At 41.7% G+C, this 26,294-nt stretch overlaps 1 protein-coding gene and 1 long non-coding RNA gene across 14 annotated transcripts in view; one reads left to right on the top strand and one right to left on the bottom strand.

Annotated features, from left to right (window-relative positions):
• The first annotated feature begins 2,249 nt into the window (after positions 1 to 2,249).
• LOC141279188 (uncharacterized) lies at positions 2,250 to 4,310 on the top strand. The gene is made up of 2 exons (XR_012333109.1): positions 2,250 to 2,453; positions 2,967 to 4,310. It is a non-coding gene; the product is annotated as an uncharacterized lncRNA (long non-coding RNA).
• The window catches only part of RBMS1 (RNA binding motif single stranded interacting protein 1), a 212,789-nt gene continuing 190,182 nt past the window's right edge, over positions 3,688 to 26,294 (bottom strand). For 4 of the 13 annotated variants that reach the window (XM_033860098.2, XM_019922588.3, XM_033860106.2 and 1 more), the window contains exons 7-15: positions 18,251 to 18,366; positions 17,354 to 17,403; positions 17,134 to 17,227; positions 14,604 to 14,651; positions 13,652 to 13,702; positions 9,791 to 9,901; positions 8,732 to 8,845; positions 7,314 to 7,398; positions 3,688 to 6,304 (exon numbers count right to left, since the gene is read on the bottom strand). In XM_033860098.2, the coding sequence (XP_033715989.1) occupies positions 7,321 to 7,398; positions 8,732 to 8,845; positions 9,791 to 9,901; positions 13,652 to 13,702; positions 14,604 to 14,651; positions 17,134 to 17,227; positions 17,354 to 17,403; positions 18,251 to 18,366 (662 nt within the window). In that variant the 3' untranslated portion in view covers positions 3,688 to 6,304; positions 7,314 to 7,320. The remainder of the gene's footprint in view (positions 6,305 to 7,313; positions 7,399 to 8,731; positions 8,846 to 9,790; positions 9,902 to 13,651; positions 13,703 to 14,603; positions 14,652 to 17,133; positions 17,228 to 17,353; positions 17,404 to 18,250; positions 18,367 to 26,294) is intronic. The other 9 variants (XM_019922589.3, XM_019922590.3, XM_019922592.3 and 6 more) reach the window with 9 other exon arrangements.

Here is a 26,294-nt window from a genome sequence, read left to right as displayed (position 1 = left end):
CGCGGCCTTTGCTGTTGCGGAGCACAGGCTCCAGACGCGGGCTCAGTAGTTGTGGCTCATGGGCCTAGCTGCTCTGCAGCATGTGGGATCCTCCCAGACCAGGGCTCAAACCCGTATCCCCTGCATTAGCAGGCAGATTCTCAACCACTGCGCCACCAGGGAAGTCCCATCTTTTATACTTAAATATTGCTTCATAATTATAAGCATACTATATCTACAGTTCTGTGCCTGAGAGTTTTGTTCACCTTATATCTTGAGTATTTTTCATGCTGTGAAAATGTCTTCATTTAAAAATGGCTACGTAATATTCCATTGCATGTCTATTATAATTCATCATTGTGACAAAAAAAAGAAAAAAGAAAGAAAGGAATAGGGATTTTAATTGGCTACAAGCTTTAAGAACTGGGACGTCAATAAGGAGACCATTTCACCTCCAGCAGACAGATGGGGCTGAGCCGGGGAGACAGGTGAAGGCCCAGGCTATTCCTGCGGTTCTGGGTTTTATCTTGAGTCACCTGTGGTGCATCTGGAGGGTGACCTGATGGTGAGCCAGAGCTGATGAGTAACAGTTAAAGCTACAAGGAATGTTCAACCCAGAGAAGATTTGTGGAGCCAGGAGTTTTCCACATTTGAGAAATGACTGACTTGTCTCATTTTTAAAAAAGTTTTTTGAATAAATGGCTGTACATTAAAATAGAATTTTTGGGTATACAGCTCTATGAATTTTAGCTCAAATATAGATTTGTGTAACTACCATCATCAGGATATAGAACAGTTTCATCATTCTCCCCAAACTCCCCTGTGCTATCCCCTTTATGGTCACATCCTCCTGTCCCCTTTAACTCCTGGCAATCACTGATGTGTCGTCTGTCACTATGCTTTTGTCTTTTCAGGAATGGGAATGACGGACTTATTCTGTGGCATCTCAGTTGGCAGAACTAAGGCTGACAAGTAGAAATGACAAAGATGCAAATTTGACTCCATAAGCAAGTTTGAGAGCAGTTCCAAAAAAGATACAGGATGCCAGGAGAGGTGGGAAGTGCCCAGTCACTGGAGGTATTCAAGGAGAGGAAGTGGTTTCTGGGATACTAGAGGGTAGGAGATACCTGTAGTCTCGTTTATGATCCATATTTTGTGTCAATGAGCAGTGGAATATTCTAGATCAGATCTCAGTCTCTCTCACACACACACACACAAAAGGAATAATAGCATTAAAGTTTGTATTTAATCCAAAGCCACCTTTTTTCAATTCTGAGCAGCCCAGAGACCTGCCAGCACTTTCTTGTGCCTGCAGTCATGAAGTCTGGCAAGGCTTTTGACTTCCTTCCCTGTCCCCAAGCCCTTCCTTGAGCCTTAAAAGTCACATATAAGTTACTCCCCGTCTGAGCAACAATGCTCTCAGGAGGGAGCTACAGCATCGGGCAACGTTCTTACTACTAACCCGCAGTTCGAGTACCCTGTTATCCCCAGAGGTGTGTGCCTGGGGATCCTCGATTTCCACCAGGAGCACCCCCTGAGAGGCCCGGGTCGCCTGCCTTCAGGCTCACAGCTGCAGGTGAAGAGCCACAAAATCCTCCCTCTAGTGGCTCAAGTGAGAACATTCCCGGGCCCTGAAAAGACCCAGAGCGTCAAGACAGGACGTCCAAAGACAGGAGACACTCCTCCGGAGCCATTCCACAGGGCTGAAATTCCATCGCCTGGCCAAGGTCATCCACAGGAAGGGTGGGCGCACGGCACCGCCTCCCCAGCCGTACCAAGGACGCTGCGCTGGGCCCCGGGAGCGTTGCCCCGCAGCCCTGCTCCCCAGCGCCACCTGCCGGGGCTGCCTGCGGCCACCCCTCCCCCGCTCCCCGCCACTACCGAGGGGTGCTTATTTCATCACATTGCTATTGCAGGGGAAGAAGCTGCCCGGTTTTACTTTAACCCTGGGCTGAATTTTCCTAACTACTTGCCATCTTCTGAAGATTTTCAGGCAAGGGCGGGGGGGCTGGGGGTGGTGGAGGAAGGTGGTGGTGACAGGTCTGTGACCTTTCTCCCAAGGCAGCTGCATCTTTTCCTCCGGCTACTCTGGTGGAATGAGACGATCGTTGTCAGATCTGAACATTTTTGAGCCCCTCCTCAGGCTGGGAGGCACTACCTTTCTCTTAGTGAATTTTTAACCAGCATCTGTGAAATTTGAGAGGAGGCGGAATTCATGCTCCAGCGGATGTACCTCCCGCCACTGCTCTTGAAGGGCATGGGTGGTGGGGAGAAAACGGGGCTCCTGTCCAACCCCTGCTCTCCCTCATCCCAGCCCATACAGAGAGAAATATGCACGCCCGGTTGTCGCTGCCAGCTTCCTGCCTCTTTTCCAGGCAAGAATTCCTCCCCGATCCTTGGACCCAGGCCATCTCAGACAAAGAGGGAGTCCTGGCCCCTGACGATGACCCGAGGAACCACAACATTTTAGCAAGGTGGGGTTGATCCCCAAAGGTGCCACAGGTCCTCTTTCTGTGTGTGAGCGACAGCTCTTTTTTATCCATCAGCATTCTGGCTTGCTTAGCCCTGTTGCACAGACAGAAAAGGTGCTCTGAAAAAGTGTTTATCAGTTTCTGTGTGAACGACAGCCCCCGGATGTCCCAGGACTCCAATGACATAAGCCGTCTTAAAATAAGAGAACAAAAATAAGGTTAACAAAACCTAAGGTGCCCAGCAGTATTTCTTTCCTGTCTCTGGTCAGTGGTCCTATGAAGGAGCATGGGGACAGTGTGAGGCTGGGACAGAACATGAGGCCACATAGCTTACATTCTTGGCAGCCTGCGTGTCTCAGTGAGGCTACACTCTGCTCCTGCCCCGACATCTTTTTCTCTGAAGCACTGGTTATCATTAGAGGACCGGGTTCCCTTTTCTCATAGAGCCAGTGAGTACTGGGGCTTTCTCGGCTCTGGCAAGGTAAATGCTCTAAACCCCATGTATCTAATTCACAGATCCCATCGTCCACACTGCGGCGGAGGCATACAGAAATGGAGGCTATGGATGTCCTTCTCGCCCACTCCTTTCATCAGGACAGAGCCACTGGGTAGCAGAAAAAGAAACCTTTACAACTACACTGAAACATTTCATTTACCTTGGGTAAGAGTCAATTTCTTGTACTAAGAGCCTCCCATAAAGCATGTCAGTGTGGGAAAGAGAGCTGTTGTCTCTGCCCCCTGAATGCTGCACCAGAGCCTCCTACTGGGAACAGCCAAACAAGGTCACTAAAGGAGGCCCGACGCATCAAGGCAGGGATAAGATCACCTTGAAATCCTTACCCGTGAGCTTGTTTACCAGAGATGGGGACACTGTTTTCATTCTGTCCTCCTTGCTGGGCAATGACAGTGCCACAGTCCAAAGGTAGCAGTAAGGAAGGAGGAAGGAGAGGGGCCTGGCTCTTTGGTGTTTAAGAACAGACCAAAGGTGGACTTTGCTGAGAGGAAACATGGTGAGCTAATGCTCGTCCCTGTACATGAACTGAAATAACCAAAAACAACAGGGTGGGAAGGTTTTTTCCAGTTCTTTTAAAGGAAATATATTTCGAGTACATATTGAATCTGAAAATAATTTTCAACTCAGTTTCAAACCAATCCACTGAGCTGAAAGAAGAGATCAGAAATGAAATGAAATTCTGATATACATTGAATCTAATCTAAAAAAAATTGACAGGGAAAATAAAGTTTCAGATGTTTTTTATTCAAAGGTTCTCAAAAGAAATAAAACAGAAAAAGCTAACAATCTGATCAAATGTACAGTTCAAAAATGTCTTTTTGGCGTTTAACAACAAGTCCTAGGAAAGAAAACTACAGAGTTATCTTGAACCGGACAAATAAGTTACCACTGGCAAGTTTGTGGCACTAGTAAAACAAAAATAAAAAATTAACTCTCTTGATCATATAGATATCTCTATGAAAATCTTTTTTTTTCAATCTGTACAAAAGGTCTTTCTTCATAAATTAATTTTTTTTATAATTTAATGGCTGTCTACTATGTGATGTTTAACTGGTTTTTTTTCTTTTTTTATGTACAGAGGTTATGTTTCCCAAATCTTACCCAGACGAGTATGGCACTTAGTTCAGACACTTCTAGCAGCAGATTTCCCCTCCCCTCTGAGTTATCAAATTTCTGTCTTAACTAATGCAAAAATATCAAGTAGTGAGAGACCCAGGTTTACAATGTACTAGGTACAAAGAGGGTGCTGCGTTCAGTCTGGACTTTCACAAAGCAGTAATATTCCAGGGAGCATAGAACCAATAATACCACAACTTTAAAAAAGGAAACAAAAACAAAAACAAAAACACACTTCTCTTATGACTATGTAATTTCACTAGAATCTACACTTCTCAGAGCAGCAAGGACTTTTGAAACTATGAAATATCACTGACATCTATAATCAAACACAAGCATAAATTTTAAGAACTAAAAAATACTCGAAAGAAATAACTGCTTAGGCCTAGCTCCTGAGCTAGGAAGGATTTGGTCTGTGGAAACAGGGAGGGCCAGCAACCTGTCCCAGCACAAAAGAAAATAGACTCTGAGGTAGATAACTGATCACACACAGTTGACCAGACAAGTACACAGTTTTGGAAGACAACTTAATTTACCATTGCTTTTCAAACGTATGCAATTGTCTTAATAAAAGAGCTTTAATAACAGTGAATTATCTTATATGTACTAAAGTAGAAATAACTGTGTATTTATGAATCAGGAATTTCATAGTTTCAAAATTGGTTTTTCTTTACACTTAACACTTGTAGTGATGATGTAAAGTGTGGCACTGCTTGGATCCAAATCTTCCTTCATGCTTTTTTGTTTGTTTGTGTGTGTCCATACGTCAATTAAAATTATAAAACCTAAATCCAAAGGTACAAAAAAGGCACATTCTCCTAACCGCAAACTGGTCCGGCAAAAATAAAGAGCACAGAAGATGTGATGCTGAGACAAGCTGGAGCTACTGGTTACTGGCTCTTCGGTCTTTGGTGAAGTTACCTTTAAAAGTGCCAAGTAATTTTTGTTTCTCAAATTTACGTGATAGAGAGAGCTAGTAGCCAATTGTTTCGCTTCTATTCATATCTCAGCTTATGTTTGAAGATAAATCCTTACTTTTAACTTTTGCTATTTCGTTGCAATAGCAACATCTGTGGTTTTTTTTCGGTTTGCCAGATCTCAGGCGTCATTCTCATTCTAAAGCACTATCGTTAGTATAAAGGAAGGACAAAACATTCGGTGACTCCCTCCCCTCCCCCCACCCCCTGCCCCTACGCTACCTACACTAAATCTAGAACATCAAGTTAGTTTTTTTTTTTTTCCTGAAAAAAGGCAAAAAAGACTTTACATTGCATCATACAGCAGATATCCTAAATCAGTCGAACTATCAGAGGAAACTCTTGGCGTACAGCCTTACAAACAATTTACCCTATTAAAAGTTCCCCAGTCAGAAAATGTGTTTCACACAAAACAGTTTTCCCTTCTTGCATTTCACTACCTTACACATTATGTGAAAAATCATTAAAAACACCTACTACATATTTAAAAAAGCCAAAATTTCAGCAACTTTTATTGACTACCTTTTAAAAGCCCTATGCTGCTGTTTAACAAGGCATAATAGACCAGCCCATTTGGTCAAAGCATTCTACATCATTAGTTTGAACTAACTTTTACTGAAACAGCTACAGCATCAAAAGAGTTAAGGCAAATTGGAATTCATAGAAAAGGATAAGACACTTCACACTACGTGGAAAGGAAAACGGAAAGCTAAGAAAAGAGACACTGGCTGCAACACTCACACTGCAAGCACAGAACACCAGGGGTGAAGTTGGACTATTTAAACATCAGAAAGCCCATTTCATACAGCTGAAAAAAACACAAACGAAAACACAAAATGAACAAAACCACAAGAATCCGGTCATGCACTTGGGTAAGTCTTCATGGTCTTTGTGCATACCCAGAGAATTGAAGTTTTCTTTTTCTTTTTTTTCCTTTTTTCTTTTTTTGCATCATAACATTTGATAAAAATCTTTTGTATTTTGTTGGTTTTTTTTTCTTTTTCTTTTTTTTTTTTTTTTTTACTAAAATAAACCTGTTCAGGGGAACAGCTACTAGATGAATTTAAGGGTTTTATGCACCTTATAGAACTTATAGCAAAAATAGTTTTAGTTGATTTCATTATAAATAACGTTTTCAAGAACCTGTGCAAAACTGTCAATAATTTCCTAAAGCACAATTGATCAGAAAAATCCATGATTGTTCAGCCTTCACAACCTTCTTCATTTAAGCACACCCTTCTGTACATCTGGAAGAGAAAAAAAAAATGCTTTTGTACATTTGGTGTAATATACCAGAGATTTGTCATTTGTTTCTTGTTTTAAAGATATGTGTTTGAGAAAGGCTCTGCTCATCGCTGGTGGTAGGCCAGTAAATGCAAACTCTGGAACTGAGGTCACTTTTTATGCCCCGAGTCCACCTTTCAAATCTGGGACCTGCAACATACTTCACAAGAGCAATCCAGAAACCCAGGTGTTGTAAGTTCCACAGAGCTGTTTTACTGCAATCTGCATGGCAGAGTGACTAGTTTTGAGATCCGTGGTCCAAGTGGGAGCTGGGAGAGCAATCTCTCAATCTAAGGATAGTTGTATTAGATTCATAGTCAAGATACTGCTTGTATCTTGTAATGCTAGATTAAGCAAAATCTTATGCTATATTTCCTTTAGTTTGTGAGCATTAAAACAATATATATATATTACGTATTATATATATATATATATATATAAAATATAATATAAAAAATAAATGTATTGTAGGACAAATTTGGTACCTGGCATTGTCTGATTATGTTACCAATCTTTTGGCAGGGGGTGGGTAGGGAGGAAGAGAGTATAAATATACATTTGACTTCAGCATAAGGCACTGTTATTTTTGGACAGAATACTCATCTACAAATCCACAAAATCACTGATTTTTTTTTTTTTTTTTTTGGCAGTACGCGGGCCTCTCACTGTTGTGGCCTCTCCCGTTACGGAGCACAGGCCATGCAGGCCCAGCCGCTCTGCGGCATGTGGGATCCTCCTGGACCGGGGCACGAACCCGGGTCCCCTGCATCGGCAGGCGGACTCTCAACCACTGCGCCACCAGGGAAGCCCCAAATCACTGATTTTAACATTCCAGTAACATTGGATTCCCTGGCCATGACTGAAGCAGTGTGGTGTGACCAGACCTGAGTTGTTTAAAGTACCGTTTTGATACAAGAATCATAGACTTTTCTTGACTTGAGCCCTATAGTGATGGAGACCTTTCTCTCATACCTCACAGTTACTTATTGGGTTGAAAGGTATATGGAGAATGGTCATTAGACGTCTCTACAGCCACCTGCTGCTGACCACTCGCCTCCTACAACAAAGCAGAACAGATGAGACATGTGAGCAAAGAAATCCAAACTCTGTTACCCAGGTTGGACTGAGTCCCACATCTTAAAAACAAGCACTCCTTAAAAGTGATTTTCTTAACGTCATATAGAGCCTTCAAAGTTAATTATTTCCCTAAGAAGTTAAAATGTCTGATAGACCCAAAGAACCTCCTTTAATTTTTATGAGCTGCCTCTTCATATCAAGCTGCAATTTACCAAACAAATCTCTTCCCCTTTGGGGGCCAGATGTGACTTGGAATTCAGTATTTTCAGATTTTAGAATCTGAAACATGGTATGCATATGCTGTATATCAGAGACTATATACCCAGTGGGGTCTAGGGCTGTACCTCATAATCAAACACATGAATAGGTCTGTGCTGAAAGGTATGAATATGCAGTGTAAATGGGGTAAAGATCTTGTCTTACATCAGTTCAGCTTGGGTTCTGTCACAGGTCAGGTATTTTGCTAAAGTAGTTACAAGGAAAATTTTTCGTTTCAGATTTGTTTGTTCCAGCATTGCAGATAAGGGGTTCTGGTAACTGTGGCTATCAATAACTGCACAAATTTCAATCATTTAGAAGCAAACAAAACACATCCCACCTCCCCTGTAATCCAGCCACAGTCCTGGGGTTGTTTCTGCAATTGGAACCTATGGGATCTGCCTAGCAGGGGGGGATCGACTGGGTTGATGAATTTCCTTGGAACTTCAAGGGTACTTTGCAGGAAAACACTATGCTTTCTGCCCAACTTGAATTCAGATGTCAGACTTCTTCCATATCAATATCATAACAGTATCTTCCATAACAAGAACTAAGAGTTATTTAGCTCTACTAAGTCTCTATAAAAACAGGTATGGTGTGTTCCTCATCCCTGTTACAGTTCTGAAACATTTTTTTTCAAGTATCTTAGTGATAACAAGTTAATTTTTGTAATTATTATTACTGATATAATCTTTGATACTAGTATTGCAAATTCCAGCTTTATCAAGAACCTGTGTTTTAATTTGCCTGTAAGCGTCATTTTACAGGAGATAAGAACCTGTGTTTTAATTTGCCTGTAAGCGTCATTTTACAGGAGACAAGATAGAACTTTGAAGGGGTATGAAATGTGCTACAAGCCTAGAAAATATCAGTATTTCTGGGAGTCTTGGGGGTGTGGCTTGGATGCTGTTTACTAACTTGTATGCAGAGAATATTTCATAGTTGAAAACAACTCTAGGCATAGACTCCCTCTCAACTCGATTCTTTATGCAAATGTTTGACTTTCGATTGATTCTTCTTTGAGTTCTATTTAACCCATTTCTGAAATTACTCACTGCCAGAACGGCCACTGGACAGTCTATACCAACCTCCACAGGAACCGCCGGCGTCTGCACGTGGGTATACTGTGGCAGGTAGGCCCCCTGCACAGCTGACGTGGCAGGCATGTACTGGAAAGAAGAATACAGTCAGCATGGCCAACGACGAGCCATGGGTGATGGTCACTACAGTTTCTCGTCCTCGGTAATTCAGCATCACTAACGTGCTATTTTATTCAAGAAGGTCTCTCCCTCAAAGGACCTCATGAGTTTCCAGCAGCCCCCTGAACCAGTATCTAGAATTGTTTCTTGGGGCTTCTTGGAGCCCCAAGAAGTAAATGACTTATTACATCTTTAGCAGGTCACTGAAAAATGGGAAATGGACCCTTGCTTTCCTGATGCCGACAGCCATCCTTCTCTGAAGGCAGGAGAGGTTTCTCACTGGATGTGTGTGGCCCTGGCTTAGCCTTTACAAGCTGCTTCTGCTGGCTGGGAATGTAAGCCAGGAAAATACTACCCTTTGTTCTTTTAAGCTACCATAGATATGGTCTCAGTTAAAAGCCTTTGGCCATCTGACCATCTAAACACTACACATATCAACCCTGGAAGTGAATCTGGGATTGGTTCAACCCCAATTCCCAACTGAGTCCCTGGATTTGAGGAAATAAGTCAATACTAAGATTGTGATTCAGTGCCCCCAAAATCCATACAAGAAGAAATAAGTGAGTAAAAATTCCCTGCCTTGACTACCATTAATCACCTTCATCTTTTGCTTCATGAGACCAGGCCTGCCAGTGTGAATGAACGATATTAGTCATTAGGGCTAGAAGTGGTCTTGTATGGATACTATATTCTGATAAAGGAGAGATAGACAGATACCCAGAGGACAGACTTTTAGTTCAGCAATTAATCAAGAAATATCTGAGTACTTACTATGTGAAAGGCAATGTGGGAGAAGAGAGGGGATCAGACATAATCTCTGACATTACAGAGTCTATAATTGATAAGGAAGACACAGGCTGCATTAATTTACCCTCCTCTGTTTGCTGAGACACATGATATTAATTTGCCACCTACTGTTCCGGTGCTGCCTAGTGACAGGTGACTCATCTGCTGGGCCAGAGGGCTGATCATAGATGCGGGCTGTAGTGACATGGTGTGCTCCATTGAGGGAGTTAACACGGCACCCTGGGGAGTCGGAGACAGAGGAAGTGAGACAAACTTAGGGAGGGAGTGCAGATTCTGGAACAACCTTTTGCAAAGGAAATGCCTTAGTTTACTGAGGAACACGAAGCTAAAATAACCTCCCCTCAAACTTGCAAATGGTGTCATGATTTCTTATAAATGGTCTAGATTGTGTTTCCTGAGACTTTTTAAAAGAGCACCCACTTCACAGAAATCCTTCTGTTAAATACCTCTCCCTTTACTTTCACTTAACTGTAAAGCAAGCTAGTCCACAGGAGAACTATGGGGTGTGACAGGAAACGCAAACTACTTTTGGCTGGCCAAGGTTACAAAATGCTTAATTTTTTTTTTAAAGTAAATGACAGTTGATGTTTCATGCAGCCACAAAACAATATACTATATTGAATATTATAAATACAGTGTTGTGTTCAAAAATGTTAAAAAAATAGTCATTTGATTCAAGGTTCAGGCTGCTGGTATCAAGATCACATTCTTCATTCACTCAGTGTTTCTCAGAACTTTCAACTGCAATTTGGTGCCAGGGGAGGGAAGCAGATTCAGATATGGTTAATAATCCAATTTTAGAATCTTTGATTTCACTTGAAAAAATTCTGGTCATCAAAACTAAAATTAAATATAGTTAAAAACAGAGAGGAGGGGTGAAAAAAATCACCCGTATAACCCAGCCTGTCTCTAATACACAGCTGTTAGCATGGTCAGGGTAGCACTGTCCAGACTCTGGCCTCTGCATGTTTTTACAGAGTTGCAACCAGGGCACATGAACTATTTCATATCCTGGGTTTTGCTTCTATTTATTTATTTATTTAATTTATTTCTGGTTGCGTTGGGTCTTCGTTGCTGCACACGGGCTTTCTCTACTTGTGGTGAGCGGGGGCTACCCTTCCGTTGTGGTGCGCAGGTTTCTCATTGCAGCGCGCAGGTTTCTCATTGCAGTGGCTTCCCTTGTACAGCATGGGCTCTAGGCACGCGGGCTCAGTAGTTGTGGCTCGCAGGCTCTAGAGCACAGGCTCAGTAGTTGTGGCGCATGGGCTTAGCTGCTCTGCGGCATGTGGGATCTTACCGGACCAGGGCCTGAACCCGTGCACTGGCAGGTGGATTCTTTTTTGTTTTCCTTTTTAACTTAATTAATTTTATTTTTGGCTGTGTTGGGTCTTCGTTGCTGCACTCGGACTTCCTCTAGTTGCGGCGAGCGGGGGCTACTCTTTGTTGCAGCGCGTGGGCTTCTCACTGTGGTGGCTTCTCTTGCTGCGGAGCACAGGCTCTAGGCACATGGGCTTCAATAGTTGTGGCATACGGGCTCAGCAGTTGTGGCTCACGGGCTTAGTTCCTCGGCGGTATGTGGGATCTTCCTGGACCAGGGCTCGAACCCGTGTCCCCTGCATTGGCAGGCGGATTCTTAACCACTGTGCCACCAGGGAAGCCCCTGGGTTTTGCTTTTTAACTTAACATTCCATTACAAATATTTACCTTACTGCCTTACTGTCATTATCATCTTTTTTTTTTTTTTTTTTTTTTTGCGGTACGCGGGCCTCTCACTGTTGTGGCCTCTCCCGTTGCGGAGCACAGGCTCCGGACACGCAGGCTCTGGACGCGCAGGCTCAGTGGCCATGGCCCATGGGCCGAGCTGCTCCACGGCATGTGGGATCTTCCCGGACCGGGGCACGAACCCATGTCCCCTGCATCGGCAGGCGGACTCTCAACCACTGCGCCACCAGGGAAGCCTATCATTTTTAATGATTACTTAATGGTACATTAATTGTGTATGAAGCTCAATTAGTTCTATTTCTGGATTTTTGCATTTTCTCTAATTTATCCAATTGTAATATTCTTATGGATTATAGCATTCCTCTCACTTTTGCTATCACCCGATTACCTGAGGATGCAATTATTCTGATACACCCTACAAATATTAATGTTTGGTTTTTGGTATCAATGTACCTGACTCATCCCTTAAATACACTGTTATTTACTGATAAATTGATACACAATTGAGGGCAAAGATTGGTGTGCAGGTGCGTTAATGCTGGTTGCAGGCAGTCTAAATCTGGGTGGGGAGAAGGAATGAATCCTAAGGTAGGAGCCTTCTGCACACACCACTACTGTCTCAAAGTTGTTCAACTCAGAGATGTGCCTGCCTCTGTCTCTAATAGTTGACCCCTCCCTCCCCCCACAAAGGATATGGATTCATGTCAGAAGTAGTTTGTTATTAATATATTTCCTAAGAAATTTTTTCCTTTAAAATTTTTAATGTGCATCATCAAAAAGTGTGTGGTGGGCTTCCCTGGTGGCGCAGTGGTTGAGGGTCCGCCTGCTGATGCAGGGGACACGGGTTCATGTCCCGGTCCGGGAGGATCCCCCATGCTGTGGAGCGGCTGTGCCCGTGAACCATGGCCGCTGAGCCTGTGCGTCCGGAGCCTGTGCTCCGCAACAGGAGAGGCCACAACAGTGAGAGTCCCGCGTACCGCAAAAAAAAAAAAAAAAGTGTGTGGTATCATGGAAATGACTCAAAAGCCCAGAATATGCAGAAGGAGCTTCCTGCTCCTCTCCCTCATTCATCTGTAGGAGCTACTGTACTAGGAAGCCCCCAAATGAAAAGTGAGCTGATTTCCAGCATTCTCCAATAGGACAGCACAGAGTACCCGGGACGCAGACTGCCATAGGCGTTTGTGTGGCTTTGTGGGTGTATGTGTGCAGATGTGTGTGTGTAGAAACACAGGTGTGTATGTTTATACAGACACACAACACACATACCTATATCATCAGAGAGCTCTTCTCCTGTGTCATCAACTAAACATGTTTTGTCTGCTTCTTCAAAGTCATCTCAGCAACTTCCTGTTCAGAATGTGTCCCTGTTCTGCTGTTTCACATGCCTGGTCTAACACTGCATAGTGTCCTCTTTAGGAAGTTGTCCTGAGAGAAATTCCTATCTCATTTTAAGGCCAAGAACAGTGTGATTTTCCTAAGCAACTGATCCGTTTTATAAGTACTGTGAACTGTATTGCTTATTAAGGTTCCCGTTTTGCACTGGTTACTAGACAGCTTAGGCCAAATTTGTGGCCGCCTCATGGCAAGCATCTAGATTATTACATTAGGCATTCTTAGTCTCTTTTGTGATTTTGTTCTCCACCTTTATTTTTCAACTTTTAAACCTATGTTTTAATTCCACAAACTGGATTTTATGTATCTCTGAAAAATACATTAACTATACTACCTAATAAGGTGAAGTGTAACTCACTTAATTAAAAAAAATGTAATATATACATACGTACAACACATGCTCGTGTCACTAAAGAAATCACCTTTGTTATTCACCAAAGTCGGTGTTACTACTTTAGTTTTTTTTTATAATTTCCATGGAGAGGCTAACGCTAATGAAAAACTCTAGGTCAATTTTGAACACTTTATATTTGCATTAAACAGAATGTAAAAAATGAGAGCTATTTCATCCTAAGTATGGTTAAAAATTTAGCAATTTTAAAACTTTAAAATTTAAAAATTCAATCTCCTACGTTTAAATTCTCATGGATTGCGAACTTGACTTAAGGTCAACCACCGATTTATTTTAAGACAAGGTGAGTGAAAGTTTTATAATGAACTCATTCTCATATTTGATATTTAAAATCTCCCAAATCCTACACCATCTTTGGGCAAATGGTTTAAACCCAGAGAATGGTTTTTAACATACACATAGCTTACTTATAAACTACAAAGCCATTAAGATGAAAAACTTACGGGGTGCTGCAGGATATACGGTTGCGGTTGCATCCAAGAAGGGCTTTGCACCTGGAAAAGGAAGGATTTTGGAAGAAACATTGATTTCCATTAGAGTGCTACCTATTTCTCTAGAGCTCTTTTAATCATGTTAAGATCTACAGAAGGAAAATAAGGAAACAATACTATCAATGATTAAAAAGATTAAGATTAAGGCAGTTAGAGTTCTTGACAAACTGGTCACTCTGAATAGGATGAAATGATTATTTAAAACCAAGTTCCATTTGCCCACTCAAAAAGTATTTACTGGGTATCAAGCACCAAAGAGAAAAAGGAAGACATAGGTCCCACCCTCAAGAAATTTACTGTCTAAGCAAGGGAGATAAACAAGTAAACAACTCAAAGAAATAGTGGAAAGTATTACAATCAAGATATGAACGGTAGGTGCTTTAGGAATACAGAGGAATGAGAATTAATTCCAGCACATCTTATTAGAAACTAATCCTTAAAGTATGTGCTTATTTAAAGAGAATAATCAAATTCAACCCCCTTTTTATACCCAGGACATTAAATTTCAGAAATCTTGTCTGGCAGTCAACAATTTCTAGTTAGTGTGAAACATAAAAATCTGAAATCCAGATTTAGGAAATTAAACTTCAGTAACTAGATCCTGACAACTACAGTCAAAAGGGCATCTATACAGTAGACCCTCTGGATCAAGAAGTCTAAGACGTGAGAGTCAGGTTCTGTGGCAGGAAAGAAAGCATGTGTAGTCTCTGCCACCCCAGAGAAAGACTATCAGCCCGTTTCTTGATGCCCAGAGCTTTCCTGAGACTATGTGATTTCAAAATAAGTTTGCCTCTAATTCTTGAGAACAAACCCGTCCTGTATCTCATCTGCTACTGTTAACTTCAGAGGTTCTACAGAGAGGATATGGGGAAGAGTCATGGGGGAAGAATGTATTATGATTTACCTTGATAGCAGAGCCCCGATACTTGTTTTCTCTGGTTTCCTTTGCCACCTAAGGCAGACCAAAGTTAAGTGCTTCTGCCTTGTTAACATTTCAGTTATCTGGACTGCAGCCTTTCCCCAACGGGATATTGGTGGTTTCTTGCAGATGCCAATTTCTCAAATCCAATTGTATGAGCATATAGTGGTTTAGCAGAGAAAGGCTTGCTCCAACAGGAGTGCAAGGCCTTCACTGAATAAATCACGGGGAGGCGAGCAGCTCCCGTTATAGACCCCAATTTGGGCCAGATGCACCCATTTTGGGTATAATTCCAGTGGTCCTGATCATCTAATAGCTTATATCATCATGGGGTTAGGAAGCCATGACATCTAATACAATTTTCTTTCTTAAGCAACAAATATGCTGCTGTCAACTTCTATTCCTCAATTTTCCCTAACTATAAAATGGGAATAATAATTATGTTCTGTGAATTCTTTATCATTGGTTCTTTGTCCTCTTTTGGATCATGAATCCTTTTGAAAACCTGATGAAGGAAATAGACCTTTTCCCCCCAACTGACTGCACACATACAAGCAACATTCTGCAAACAATTTAAGAGAATCACAGACCACTTAAAGCCCACTTGCTGACCCCGTTGGGTTCCTGAACTTACAGGGTTAAGAATCAGTCTAAAAGGTAATGGCACTGAGTGCCAGGCAATTGGAATGAATTTCCACATGTATTTTAGGGAAACACAGATTGCCTAGGAGAAGAAATCAGGCCTTTGTAATGAAAAGTTGTTTCCAGTTAAGTCTATCAAATCTATTAACAACCCTGGTCTCCTAATTTTTTTCTATTCTATGAAATAATTCTGTGGCCAAAATGCTCACTGCTTTTATACTAAAGAGAGAAAAAAAGGTGGTGAGGAGAAGCGTTCCTAGCTGTAAATATCTAGAGCTGCATACATTCCGATTAATATGCACAATCTTTCATTTGTCTGAGGATAAGCTTACTTGTCTCTATTTTTAGTGGTATACATAAAGAGGTTTCCAAGTTCAGATAGTTAAGAAAGAAGACTACTTTTCAACATCAGATATAGGAATTGTTAATTAGGGAAAATGCACTAGAGCAGATCTCATTGAATCTCATACAGGAAAGGAAAACAGAGAAATCTTAAGTTCAAAATCATTAAAAAGGCATTAAATGAGTGAGTGCTATGCCTAGCAAACTGAAGCACCAGCGTTAAGTAACTTAACAACCCAGAGAGATAAAAGGAAATGAGTGACGACTCAAAGAAAGGAAGTGAAAAGAACCTAGAAGCTGAGGGAGGCTGTGAATGCTACTTTACAACTTCAGTTTTAGTGCATTTAATCTCTTCTCTTTATTATCCAGAGCTACTTTTATGCTTTTCGACAGAACCACCTTTATGATGTTGCTTACATTGACCAATCCATTATTTTAAAAAAGCAGAATGGATATACTCTTACCAGCCAGTTAATCTTGGATGTAAAGGATGATAATAATAATCATAGCTAACATTTACTGAGTGCTAACGATATGCCAGGTACTGTGGTGAGCTCTCTACATAGATAATCTCATTTCGTTCTTATCATAAGCCTATGAGACAGAAACTATTATTATCCCCATTTTAAAGATGAGGAAACTGAGGCTTACAGAAGTGAAATAACACAGTTATTATTGTTGTCCCCTACCCCCAGAAACCAGGGCTCCAATAACTAACTCAATTATTTTAAAAACAAGAATACACAGAAGTTTAGTTTAGTCACACAGGATCTCAACAGTCAACGAAAGTGTATTCCCATGTCTGTAACTGACTCCGTTAGAGTGCCCCTGTCTGGGCCAAAGCGGCAACCCTGTGAGAGGCACTCTGATACGGGAGGACAAGTACATGTGCACCACCATGGGGTTCATGGAGAACAGGAGCTACCCCTGCAATAAAACCAAATCAACACGACAATAAGGTGCTTAATGAGATCTTGGTTCTAAGTTGGGAGTTTAGGGTAAAGCCTCTTCACAAAATAACATAAACAGGGAGTCACCTCTCTCTTTTGGCCTCAAATCTCACTGCATTGCTCATTTCATGTTACCTAACAGAGACACGTCTTTATTTATTAACATGTTTACTTGCTCTTTTGTTGGTTCCTGCTGACAAATTAACGAAGGCAAGGGTGCACACCTAGTCTGTATTTTACCTAACAGCAATTCTCTTTCTGTTTCAATTTCTGGGACACATGGTGTCCAGCAGCAGGGCCTGTTGTGGAGGAAGTATTTGGGTTCACCCAATTCTAAAATGCTATCGTTTCAAGGAGTGACAACTGACAACCATTTCCCCTCGTTGCACATTCTCCTAAACATAAAAGTAAATCACTCTGTCAAGTAAAAAGCAGCTGATTCTAAATTGGGTATCCAAGCTGCATAACATTTGACTTAAAATTTCATTATAAATGTTCAAAATTTTAAGACACATAAAAATGTAGCAGTGATTCAAGGTCGGCAAGTTGTCGTACTCTTGATGAATCCTAAAGGTACAAACCTGGTAGGCAGATACAGGAGATGCAATATAGGGTGTAATAGAAGTTTGAGTGATCATTCGGTTGGTAGCAATACTGTATGGTGAAGGATAAAATCTAGAACAAACACAAAAGGCTTTATTAAGTAATCCTTTAAATAGAATCATTCACGGAACAAACATCTGATATTTTCCACTTTCACATTTTCCCTCTAGCCATTATGTATTTATCTTAATGACATACCCGTTCTGTATAGCAGCCGTGGTTGGGTCATAAGTAAGTGTCATTCCAGCCTATGGGAAAGAAAAAGAAACATTCATCTGCAAAGGCACAAATTAAAAATTCCATTTCTCAGAGTCATGGCAACATAAAACAGTGATAGTTTAGTAGTATTTGATAAAATTGAGAGCTTCCGTTAGACAGATGTAATTATAAACTCAACACGAGAATTAAGCTGTAGATCGGCACTGTCCCATATGGTAGCTGTTATATTTAAAATTAAATGAGAAGTTGAGTCCCTCTACCATACAAGCTACATTCCAAGTGCTCAAATAAATAGCCTTAAGTGGCAAGTGATCATCACTGGACAGTATAGGTTCTAGAACATTTCTACTGGACAGCACTTCCCCATTCTTGAACCAGTATGTTACTTAAAAAACCAAAAAGAACAATCCATTTACGATAAATATGGGGGAATGATGGGCCAACATTTTTATTAAGAAATTGAGCTTTTTTTCCTAAAGACCATTATCATTAGGCAAAAAATCCTCAATGACAAATATACTGTTTATTTTAATAATATTTCAAGTAATTTCTGAATAATTTAAAACGTAAACCTAAGAAACCATGACATTAGAGGGAAAAAACACTCGTGCATTTCTTACAGCAATTTAAAATGCTCTTTTACTTTTTATGTAGCTAACTGGTAAACACAGCTGCTTCCACCATCTATGTGTCCATCGGGAGAATCACCACTCTTAGCACGGTATCCACCGGGAAGAGTTTTATGTGACATTATAAAGTTTTAATCCTGGCCCCTATTCTAGAAGCGTGGCAGCCAAGTCAAGATGCTGCTTGTGTAACCATCCACATAGCTTTCATGATCATACACCCCCACGGAAGTTTCAAGAGAGGACTTACAAGTCTCACCTCTCCTTCTCTATGCCACGGTCGTCCATTAGGGATGTATTTGTTTGGGTTCTGTCTCTTCTTCTGTCCTCCATCCGCAAACTTACACAATAAAGGTTCTGTAGGAGCTGAGTAAACAGGGAAAAATAACAGGAAACCAAAATGTTACATGTGTACGAGTGACAAAACGTAACTGAATTTCTTTTGTTTTTTTTTTTAAATATACGTGTGTGTGTGTGTGTGTTTATTTTTGGCTGCGCTGGGTCTTCATTGCTGTGTGCAGGCTTTCTCTAGTTGTGGCGAGTGCCGCGGTGCACAGGCTTCTCATTGCGGTGGCTTCTCTCGTTGCAGAGCACAGGCTCTGGGGCACGCGGGCTCAGTAGCTGTGGCTTGCGGGCTCTAGACCGCAGGCTCAGTAGTTGTGGCACACGGGCTTAGTTGCTCCGCGGCATGTGGGTTCTTCCCGGACCAGGGCTCGAACCTATGTCCCCTGCATTGGCAGGCGGATTCTTAACCACTGCGCCACCAGGAAGTCCCTGAATTTCTTTTTTAATAGGAGCAGTGTTGGTGCTCTAAGGGAATGGATAGAATACTTCAAGGCAAAAGTTTACTCAGACCCTTAGGAGATGATCCACTGGTGAAAAATACTGTACAGAAAATATATTAGTTATGGTGTTCAAACCAGAACGTAATGAAACATTTCAAGAGCTATTTTGAGGAAGCAAAGGCATTTTTGGATTCACTTCTGTACTTCTTCAGGTGCAGATACTCTTCTTTTCACTCTGGGCCCTCTCTAATTCCATTTCAGTAAATCTTCAAATGTGAACAGGATTGTGTCACCCACCCCTCCGCCACTTAAAAATGCTCCCATAGCTTTCCATTACGATTCCTCAGAGCAGTCTTCACTTCCTCCAGTAGAAAACAAGCCCCCCTTTATACTGCTCACACTGTATTTTTATTCAGAGCATTTATCACACTTTGTGAGTGTGGCTACTTGTTTGGTGTCTGTTTCCCCTCTAGAGTGGAAGCTCCGTGGGAGCAGTGGCTTCTGTTCATCCCTGTTACTCCCAGTGCCCAAGTAAGTGTCTGGCGTGTTGCAGGCGCTCTCTACATCTTGGCTGAATCAATGAATGAATACAAATAGGTCTTATTTGTTTATTTTGGGGATACAACATGGAAGACAGCTGTTGTGAGAAAGCTGAAAACACCTGCCCACCCTATCTAAAGCTTTTTCTGGGCCTTTAATCATCCCACTTGGTGTTGCTTTACTATGCATCTGCCTCAAAAAAATGATCCCAAGAAACTAACAAAGAAAACCAAAAGATGTGTAAGATGCACAGACTCCCTTACCAGGGATACATATTCATTAGTTAAAATAGAAAAGAAAAGAAAAGGCGATGACATAGTAGGCCACCCATGACTTTTCCTTTTTTTAAAAAAATTTTTCTTGAATGAAAATAGCAGTGTATTCCTCAAAGCTGTGCTTGTTTCTGTATGTTTCTAGTTAATGTAATAAAGACAATCACACCTTCCTGTCTGACTCTCACATTCTGTCCTTTGTCTACTGTGGGACCATGATTACTACTTTCAAGTTCTGTTTCAAAGTTCAATAACCATGAAAAGAAAAATATTACTTGTGGAAAATTTATTCCTTTCTCCTTTGCCTCTTATTATCCTAATTCACCTCTTATTTTATATCACTATTACCCGCCCGCTAATGACAGGGTGGGAGCAACAGTGCCTCTCAATACTCCTCTGACGAAACACGAAATGCACCCAAAACCCAACTACAATTCCTCCTCGAGGCTGTCGGGGCCATGGTTTGGCACTCCTTTTTCCTCTCCCTGGTGTAAACCGCTCCAGAGGGACGGGCTGGCACGTGAGCTCTCTGAATGGCAGCTGTAGTACTACGGGTGCCAGGAGGTGAGAGCAAAACTGTCATGTGTCTGGTGAGATGCCCCGGGCTTCCCTTCTGACTCCTACACCTCCCCCACCCACCGATTTCCAGAACAAGGAACTTCCATTCTTCCATTTAAGGCAAACCGGGTGTGATGGAAGATGGACAGGGGCCAAATCCTACATTCCTAAACTACATTCTCTGTCTTTTCAAAAAAAAGATACTGACTTTTGGAAATTTCCACCTTCACTAACAATCACAGAAGGTAAAGTAAATGGATGTAGTGAAACAAGAGAGCCTTCTAACCCCTGAAGATGCTTTCAACTCTACAAGTGGGCCGTTCAGGGCCAGATGGAAATGAAGGCCGAGAGAAGACAGCATTCAAGTGGAAGGAAGGAGAATGCCTGTCTGCCGTGGCCGGGGATGCCTCATCCTTGACTTCTAAGGACAAACTGAGAACTTGGAAACAAGATCTCACTCTCCACCGACCTAGAAAGGTCCTTATGGCATCAAATGTTTTCTCCAATGATGTCTGAGGTTTTAGGAATCTGCCTCCCCATAACCTTGTGGAACAAGAGAGAGAGATTAAACTCTGTGGTGCTGACACTTTGTGGGGCTTCACTTTGGGGAACTGCTTCTATCTAGAGGCATTATAAAGATGAGCTCCTAGACTGAAATTCAAATAAAAAAAAAGTTTACTTGGCACAGCAAGTGATGCAAACGCACCATTTTCCTCTATTAGCAGAGAAAGGAGGCGACCAGGTCGGACTCATTCTGGAAGTTCACCGGGGCTGCCCGGGCAGGCGTGAATGGAAGCAGCTGGGTAGCCATCCCTGGCGAGTGCCAGGGCTGCACATTTGCTGAGAGGCCAAACAGGCCTTCCCTATCCGTGGGAAGGTGCTTCCAACACATTTCCATTCATCTACACTAAGCTCCGTCAAAGAAAAAGCAATTTCAGGCAACAATCAAGCCTGCTAAAAACGGTGTAATGAGGAGGTAAACATAAAGTGAGCGATGACATGTTTGCAAATATATCATTTAAAATGAAACAAATGGAACAGAATGTAGTTGAATCTTTCAAAAATGAATTACATTTGCTACATGATTTTGTGCTGTCATTAAGATATTTTCCTTCCTCTAAAACCAAAAAGGTTAAGTAGTTACAACAGTTTGTCTACTAGCAGGTGTCCCGTATCTTAGGAAAATTAATTTCTTATTTTAAAGAATTATAACCAGTAGAAATGACACAGTTTTTAGATAGCTGTTGGTTCCTTGCTTCTGGGGAACAGGAATACCCCACTATTCTGTGTGTGTGACGCAATATAAAATTCTAACAGCTTCTTCCCTCTATTACAATTTTCTCTGGTCTGTTTAGCAGTTGAAAGTTTTACTGAGTGCCTACTATGTGCCAGATATAGTCTGAAGAGCTAGGGATACAGGGGTGAATAAAACAGGGTCTTACTTCATAGTTCTTGCAGTCTAATGGGGACGAGAGCATCCCCAATCTTTTAAGGCCATTTAGCCATTTATGGGACAGAGCACTGTTTACTGAAATGTTTGTTTTTAATAAGAATGCCAGCAGAAGTGAAACACTTCTGATACAGGAACAGCTATATTTCTTTTACACTGCCGCTCCTTGAACTTGGATGACATGAGACACAGCTTAATCCTAAGCATTCTTGATAACCTATTGATTACAAAGATTGTATCATGTGTGCGATGAAAGCAACTATGTGAAGATTTCTTTAAGACATTTACGTTACCATTAGACTGAGAAAGAGTCAGAGGACTTCAGTTAGATTTTTGAATCGAAAACCAAACTTACATACCCAGATCTGTGTCATGGCCCACTTATTTTTAAGTGAGCGCAAGATTGTTACAAAATGAGAGTTCCTTATTCGACTGGCATATGCTGCGGCTTACTCGACCAGGGAATAGTCTCTAGTTTGCATTTGGAGCCTAATATCCAGGGTTCCAGGTTAAAGACTGGGAGATGCTATGTGATGTCAGCTTTTCCTACAGAACAGATCCCTCAGGTGGCCTCCTTGATTGTTCTTTGTATAAGGGAGGTATTGAGGAGGCCTGGCACGCAGAGAAGGATGTGCCCTGAATACTAGTAATATGAGTGTGATCAACAGGTAAGTTTGGGTATATTAACCTTAAAAAAAAAATTAGTTTCTAACCATCAACCTATATCCTCTATATGGTAGTTTTCTAGATTAGTAACTCTTCACCTTATTGAGCAAAACAATAATTGCAAAGAGTTCTAACAAAAACATTTATGATATAATGTTTCATAAAATTACCCCTTACTGATTGATTCTGCCAAATATGCAAAGTATTCTAGGCTGAATTTCCCTTAATGAATCAGGATCTTTGGGGTTTGTAAAGGGTGTGCCTCAGATGCCTTGTGAAATCTCTCAGGTCAGATTCTCGTCCTTACTCGCCAAGACAGAGAAGTTATTTTCTTGTTCATCAGAACCAACAAGAACATGTACCTCCAGAAGCTTAACTACTGTGGTAGAGCCTTCAGTAGGCAGTGCCACGTGCAAGCACTGATCTGATATTTTGAGGGGGCATCTCTTAAGAGCCACCTAAGGTAACTGCATTACTGGATTCTCCAATGTGCCCTCGACAGGGACGATCTTTTACCAGTGCCTGATTGGTGGCACTAACAGTCCCTCCTAAGGGACTGTGAGCCATAGGGGTGATGCCCACGATGCCTCACTGCACATCCCTACCAAGGCGTGTCCCTACCCATCTTCTGAAGCTCAAACTCTACAGTAATTTGCGCTCAACTGTCTTCCCCAGACACCCCCGTGAAGCATCACTTCTAGAATGCCTGCTTTGACTAAGCACTGTAGTTCATGACTAGACCTCCCAGACATCCTCCCCACTTATCTAATCCAACCACTCAGAGGGCTATGAGTTCTTTGTATTTGTAACGAAGTGGAACTTTTCCTCACCAAGTTCTAACAGCTGGAGAAACTGCTAGAAAAACTCCCATTTTTCTAGCTATGCAGTATTTTATCCCAATCAACAGTCTCTAACACATAAACTGCCCTTGAGAGAAGCTTTTCTATCAGTTGTAGAAAAGTGGTCCACTCAGCAACCGTAATTAGCTTCCTTTCTGAAACTGTTGGCTACTTTCAAGACCCCTCAACTAAGGACATGCAAGAAACTATCCACGGCTCTTTTAAAAATTTCAACCTAAGGATCTAATAAATACTATACCTTCTTTGTGTGCACGACATCATTTCCTGTTTCAGCCCCCTATTTGTTTCTAACCAAACCCTGCGGTCCTCTTACCACAGGGCAGAGCTCCGGCTTCTCTCTGCAGATGCCTACCCTCCCACGCCTGCTCTGTTAGGTTCTATCTCTCCTCCTTTCCTGACCCTGATAGAGTAGTTCCATCTCCCACTCAGCTCTACTTATCAGTAAAATAATGGTTAAACAACATTCAAGCCAGGTTAAATAGAAAACAAAAACGCAATACTTCCCCATCACTCCAACATAAATATTTTAATATTCTATATTTACTACTCTTCTAAGTTCACATTTTTCATTTTTGCAATGATAGGGCCTTTTCTTCTACCATTTACATTGTGGACCTTTCTCTACCTTGTTATAGAATTTTTTCTTTTCTTTAATGGTTACATAATGTTCTATTTGAAAAGGGATCATGTATAGTTTCTTTGTTCTTGTAACACCGTATGAACATCTGTGTGTGTTATCTTTTTTATCTCTTTGATTCCAGTGCCCACGCGATATTGGCAGTCAGATTCTATGGTGGTTAGAATACTGGCTCTAGATTAGTCTCCCTGGGTTTGAAATTTGATTTTGCCATTTACTAGCTAGTGACTCCAGGCACGTCTCTGGTTTCATAATCTGGGAAATGGGGATAATAAGAGTACTTAAGATTGTACAAAAGATTGTTACAATTAACATACATAAACATACATAAAGTTCAATGAATATTAGTTACTATTATTTTATCACTATGACAACAGGAGGAGCTCAAATTTTGAGCTATGGCCCCTCCTCTTACCTTTGACTTATCAAAGATAAATTCTCGGGAGAGGAACTTCCGGTTCAGAAGTTATAAACATTTTTAGGGACTGGCCTGTTTTCCCTGGAATTTGATTCTGTGAGATTTAAGAGCTGGCTATAGTTGCTGCCTTGGCTTCACATAGAATAAAGAAATGTTCAAGCTGTAGTTAAGGATGAAGTTACTGGCAAATGCCTTTTAGAAAACTGTTTTCATAGTAACACCTACATCTTCCACCCAAGATCCTTATGCTTTTATAAAATCTTACTCCACTATTTATTGTTCCTCTCTGGCAGAACCTGAGAGTGGAAAGGTGTAAAACTGATTGGAAGGGGCCTGCTGTAGGCTGGGTGTGATCCATGGTGGTAACAGCTGTCTGAAGGTAGCCTCCTCCTAAGCCTGGCAGGGCACTCAAAGGATCTTCAGCTAAAACAAACACTGGCACACTTCTAGTTGAGGTCCCTTGTCACTTTTTAAAAACCAGACTTCCCTCCTTGGTAGAGAATGAGTCGGAGTTTGGGATCTGCAAGACAGCCCTCACCCCACTGGCCTCCCAGGATGGTTCCAGCACTTTTGCTTTCATGGCAATGATTTACTCATAAGATTCCAGCCCTTGGCTGGAACATCTCAACAATACATGCATTCAGACTCTGCTCTACTGTACATACTGGGTGAGACAGACATGAACACATCACGATCCCAAAGGTATGATCACATTGTCTTAAAGGTCAGGAACATTCCACATGTATTTCTTTTGTCCTAGAGTTGCCAAACGTTTCTGTTTTTAACAGAGTTAATAATGCTTAAGCCAAACATTCGGGAAATGAAACGGGCAATAAAAACCCTTGAAAGATTTCCAGGTTTTTTACTAGGTTTGTAACTTTTCCCCTAAACATTACCTTTTCTGCCTCCTGGCATAGGACAAGGCCCTAATAATTTTACCTATACACAGAACGTTCCAGAATGTAAGAGCGGTTTTCAAGCCCTGCTGGGCATGTACCCAATCTGAAAAGTCAAAGTAACACATAAAGTAGATGTAAAACAAGCTGAGGTCTTTGGATGGAGCAGGCCAGCAGTCACATATGCACTTCACTACACGACAGAGCTCCTCCACGACACAGGCAAAGCTTTGGGCGATGTGGCAGAATGATGTCCGCACCATACTGGGCATCTCAAAGGCGCTCACATATCCAGTGAAAAGACACTTCTTTCTTTTCTTTAAAAACTCTCTGCCCTTAGCACACAAGGGCAGACTCCATTCACGTCATGGAGAGGTCCAGAAAGAGAGATGTGACCATACTGCTTCCTGCAGCACCGAATATACACGTGGCCTTTATCCACGGGGTGTGTGTGTCGTGCGCACCTCCCACAGAGGCAGAAACGACGGGTGCAGGGCAAGCAGCCCTAGGAGAGTTCCAGCTAACATGCCATGTGCATTAGTCTTCTTGGAGACTGTACTCTCTTCCAGGAAGGTACTGGAAGAATATTTTTCAGACAAATCCCTGAATCATGGCCATGAGTGATAGTGTTTTTGCCTTGGGCACGTCTCCTAATTTGGACGTCAGTTCTACCCATCTCTCGTTTCTAACGTTCACTGTGTGGGAAACCACCACCATCCTATTTCTCCATAATGGAATTTTTATCAAGCAAATGGGACGTACTTATTTCAAACCTCTGTGGAATTCACCTAGATTGTCTCACAAAGAAGTCATTGCTTCTTTTACCCTTGTTGGGGTCCTTCCAAGCAAATCTGACTTTCTGCAAACCAGCTAGCACTCGAAATCAAGGTAAATCCAAGCAAAGGACAATATTTCAACATTTTCAGGGAAAAATGAGAGACTGAGTGGGAGGAAGGACAGAAGGAACGGCCTTCTGAGCAACTTTTTTTTTTTTTTTAACACAAACTATGATGTACACTTGAAGAATCTGCCGTCAGATAAAGCCTTTTTGAAAATGTGGTAACATCAGACACAAAAGCACAAGATTTTTAAAAAGTGATTTCAGAAAGCAGATTGTATAAAAAATCGTGACGTGGTATAGTGGATCTTTACGGAACTCTAAACGTATACTACGTTATGCACCAGGCCCCAGGCCAGGGTGGGGTATGCCAG

The sequence above is a fragment of the Tursiops truncatus genome, chromosome 7, assembly GCF_011762595.2.
Source record: "Tursiops truncatus isolate mTurTru1 chromosome 7, mTurTru1.mat.Y, whole genome shotgun sequence".
NCBI classification, from domain to species: domain Eukaryota; kingdom Metazoa; phylum Chordata; class Mammalia; order Artiodactyla; family Delphinidae; genus Tursiops; species Tursiops truncatus.
The sequence above is the reverse complement of the archived record's forward strand: the minus strand, read 5'-3'. Positions and strand labels throughout refer to the sequence as shown.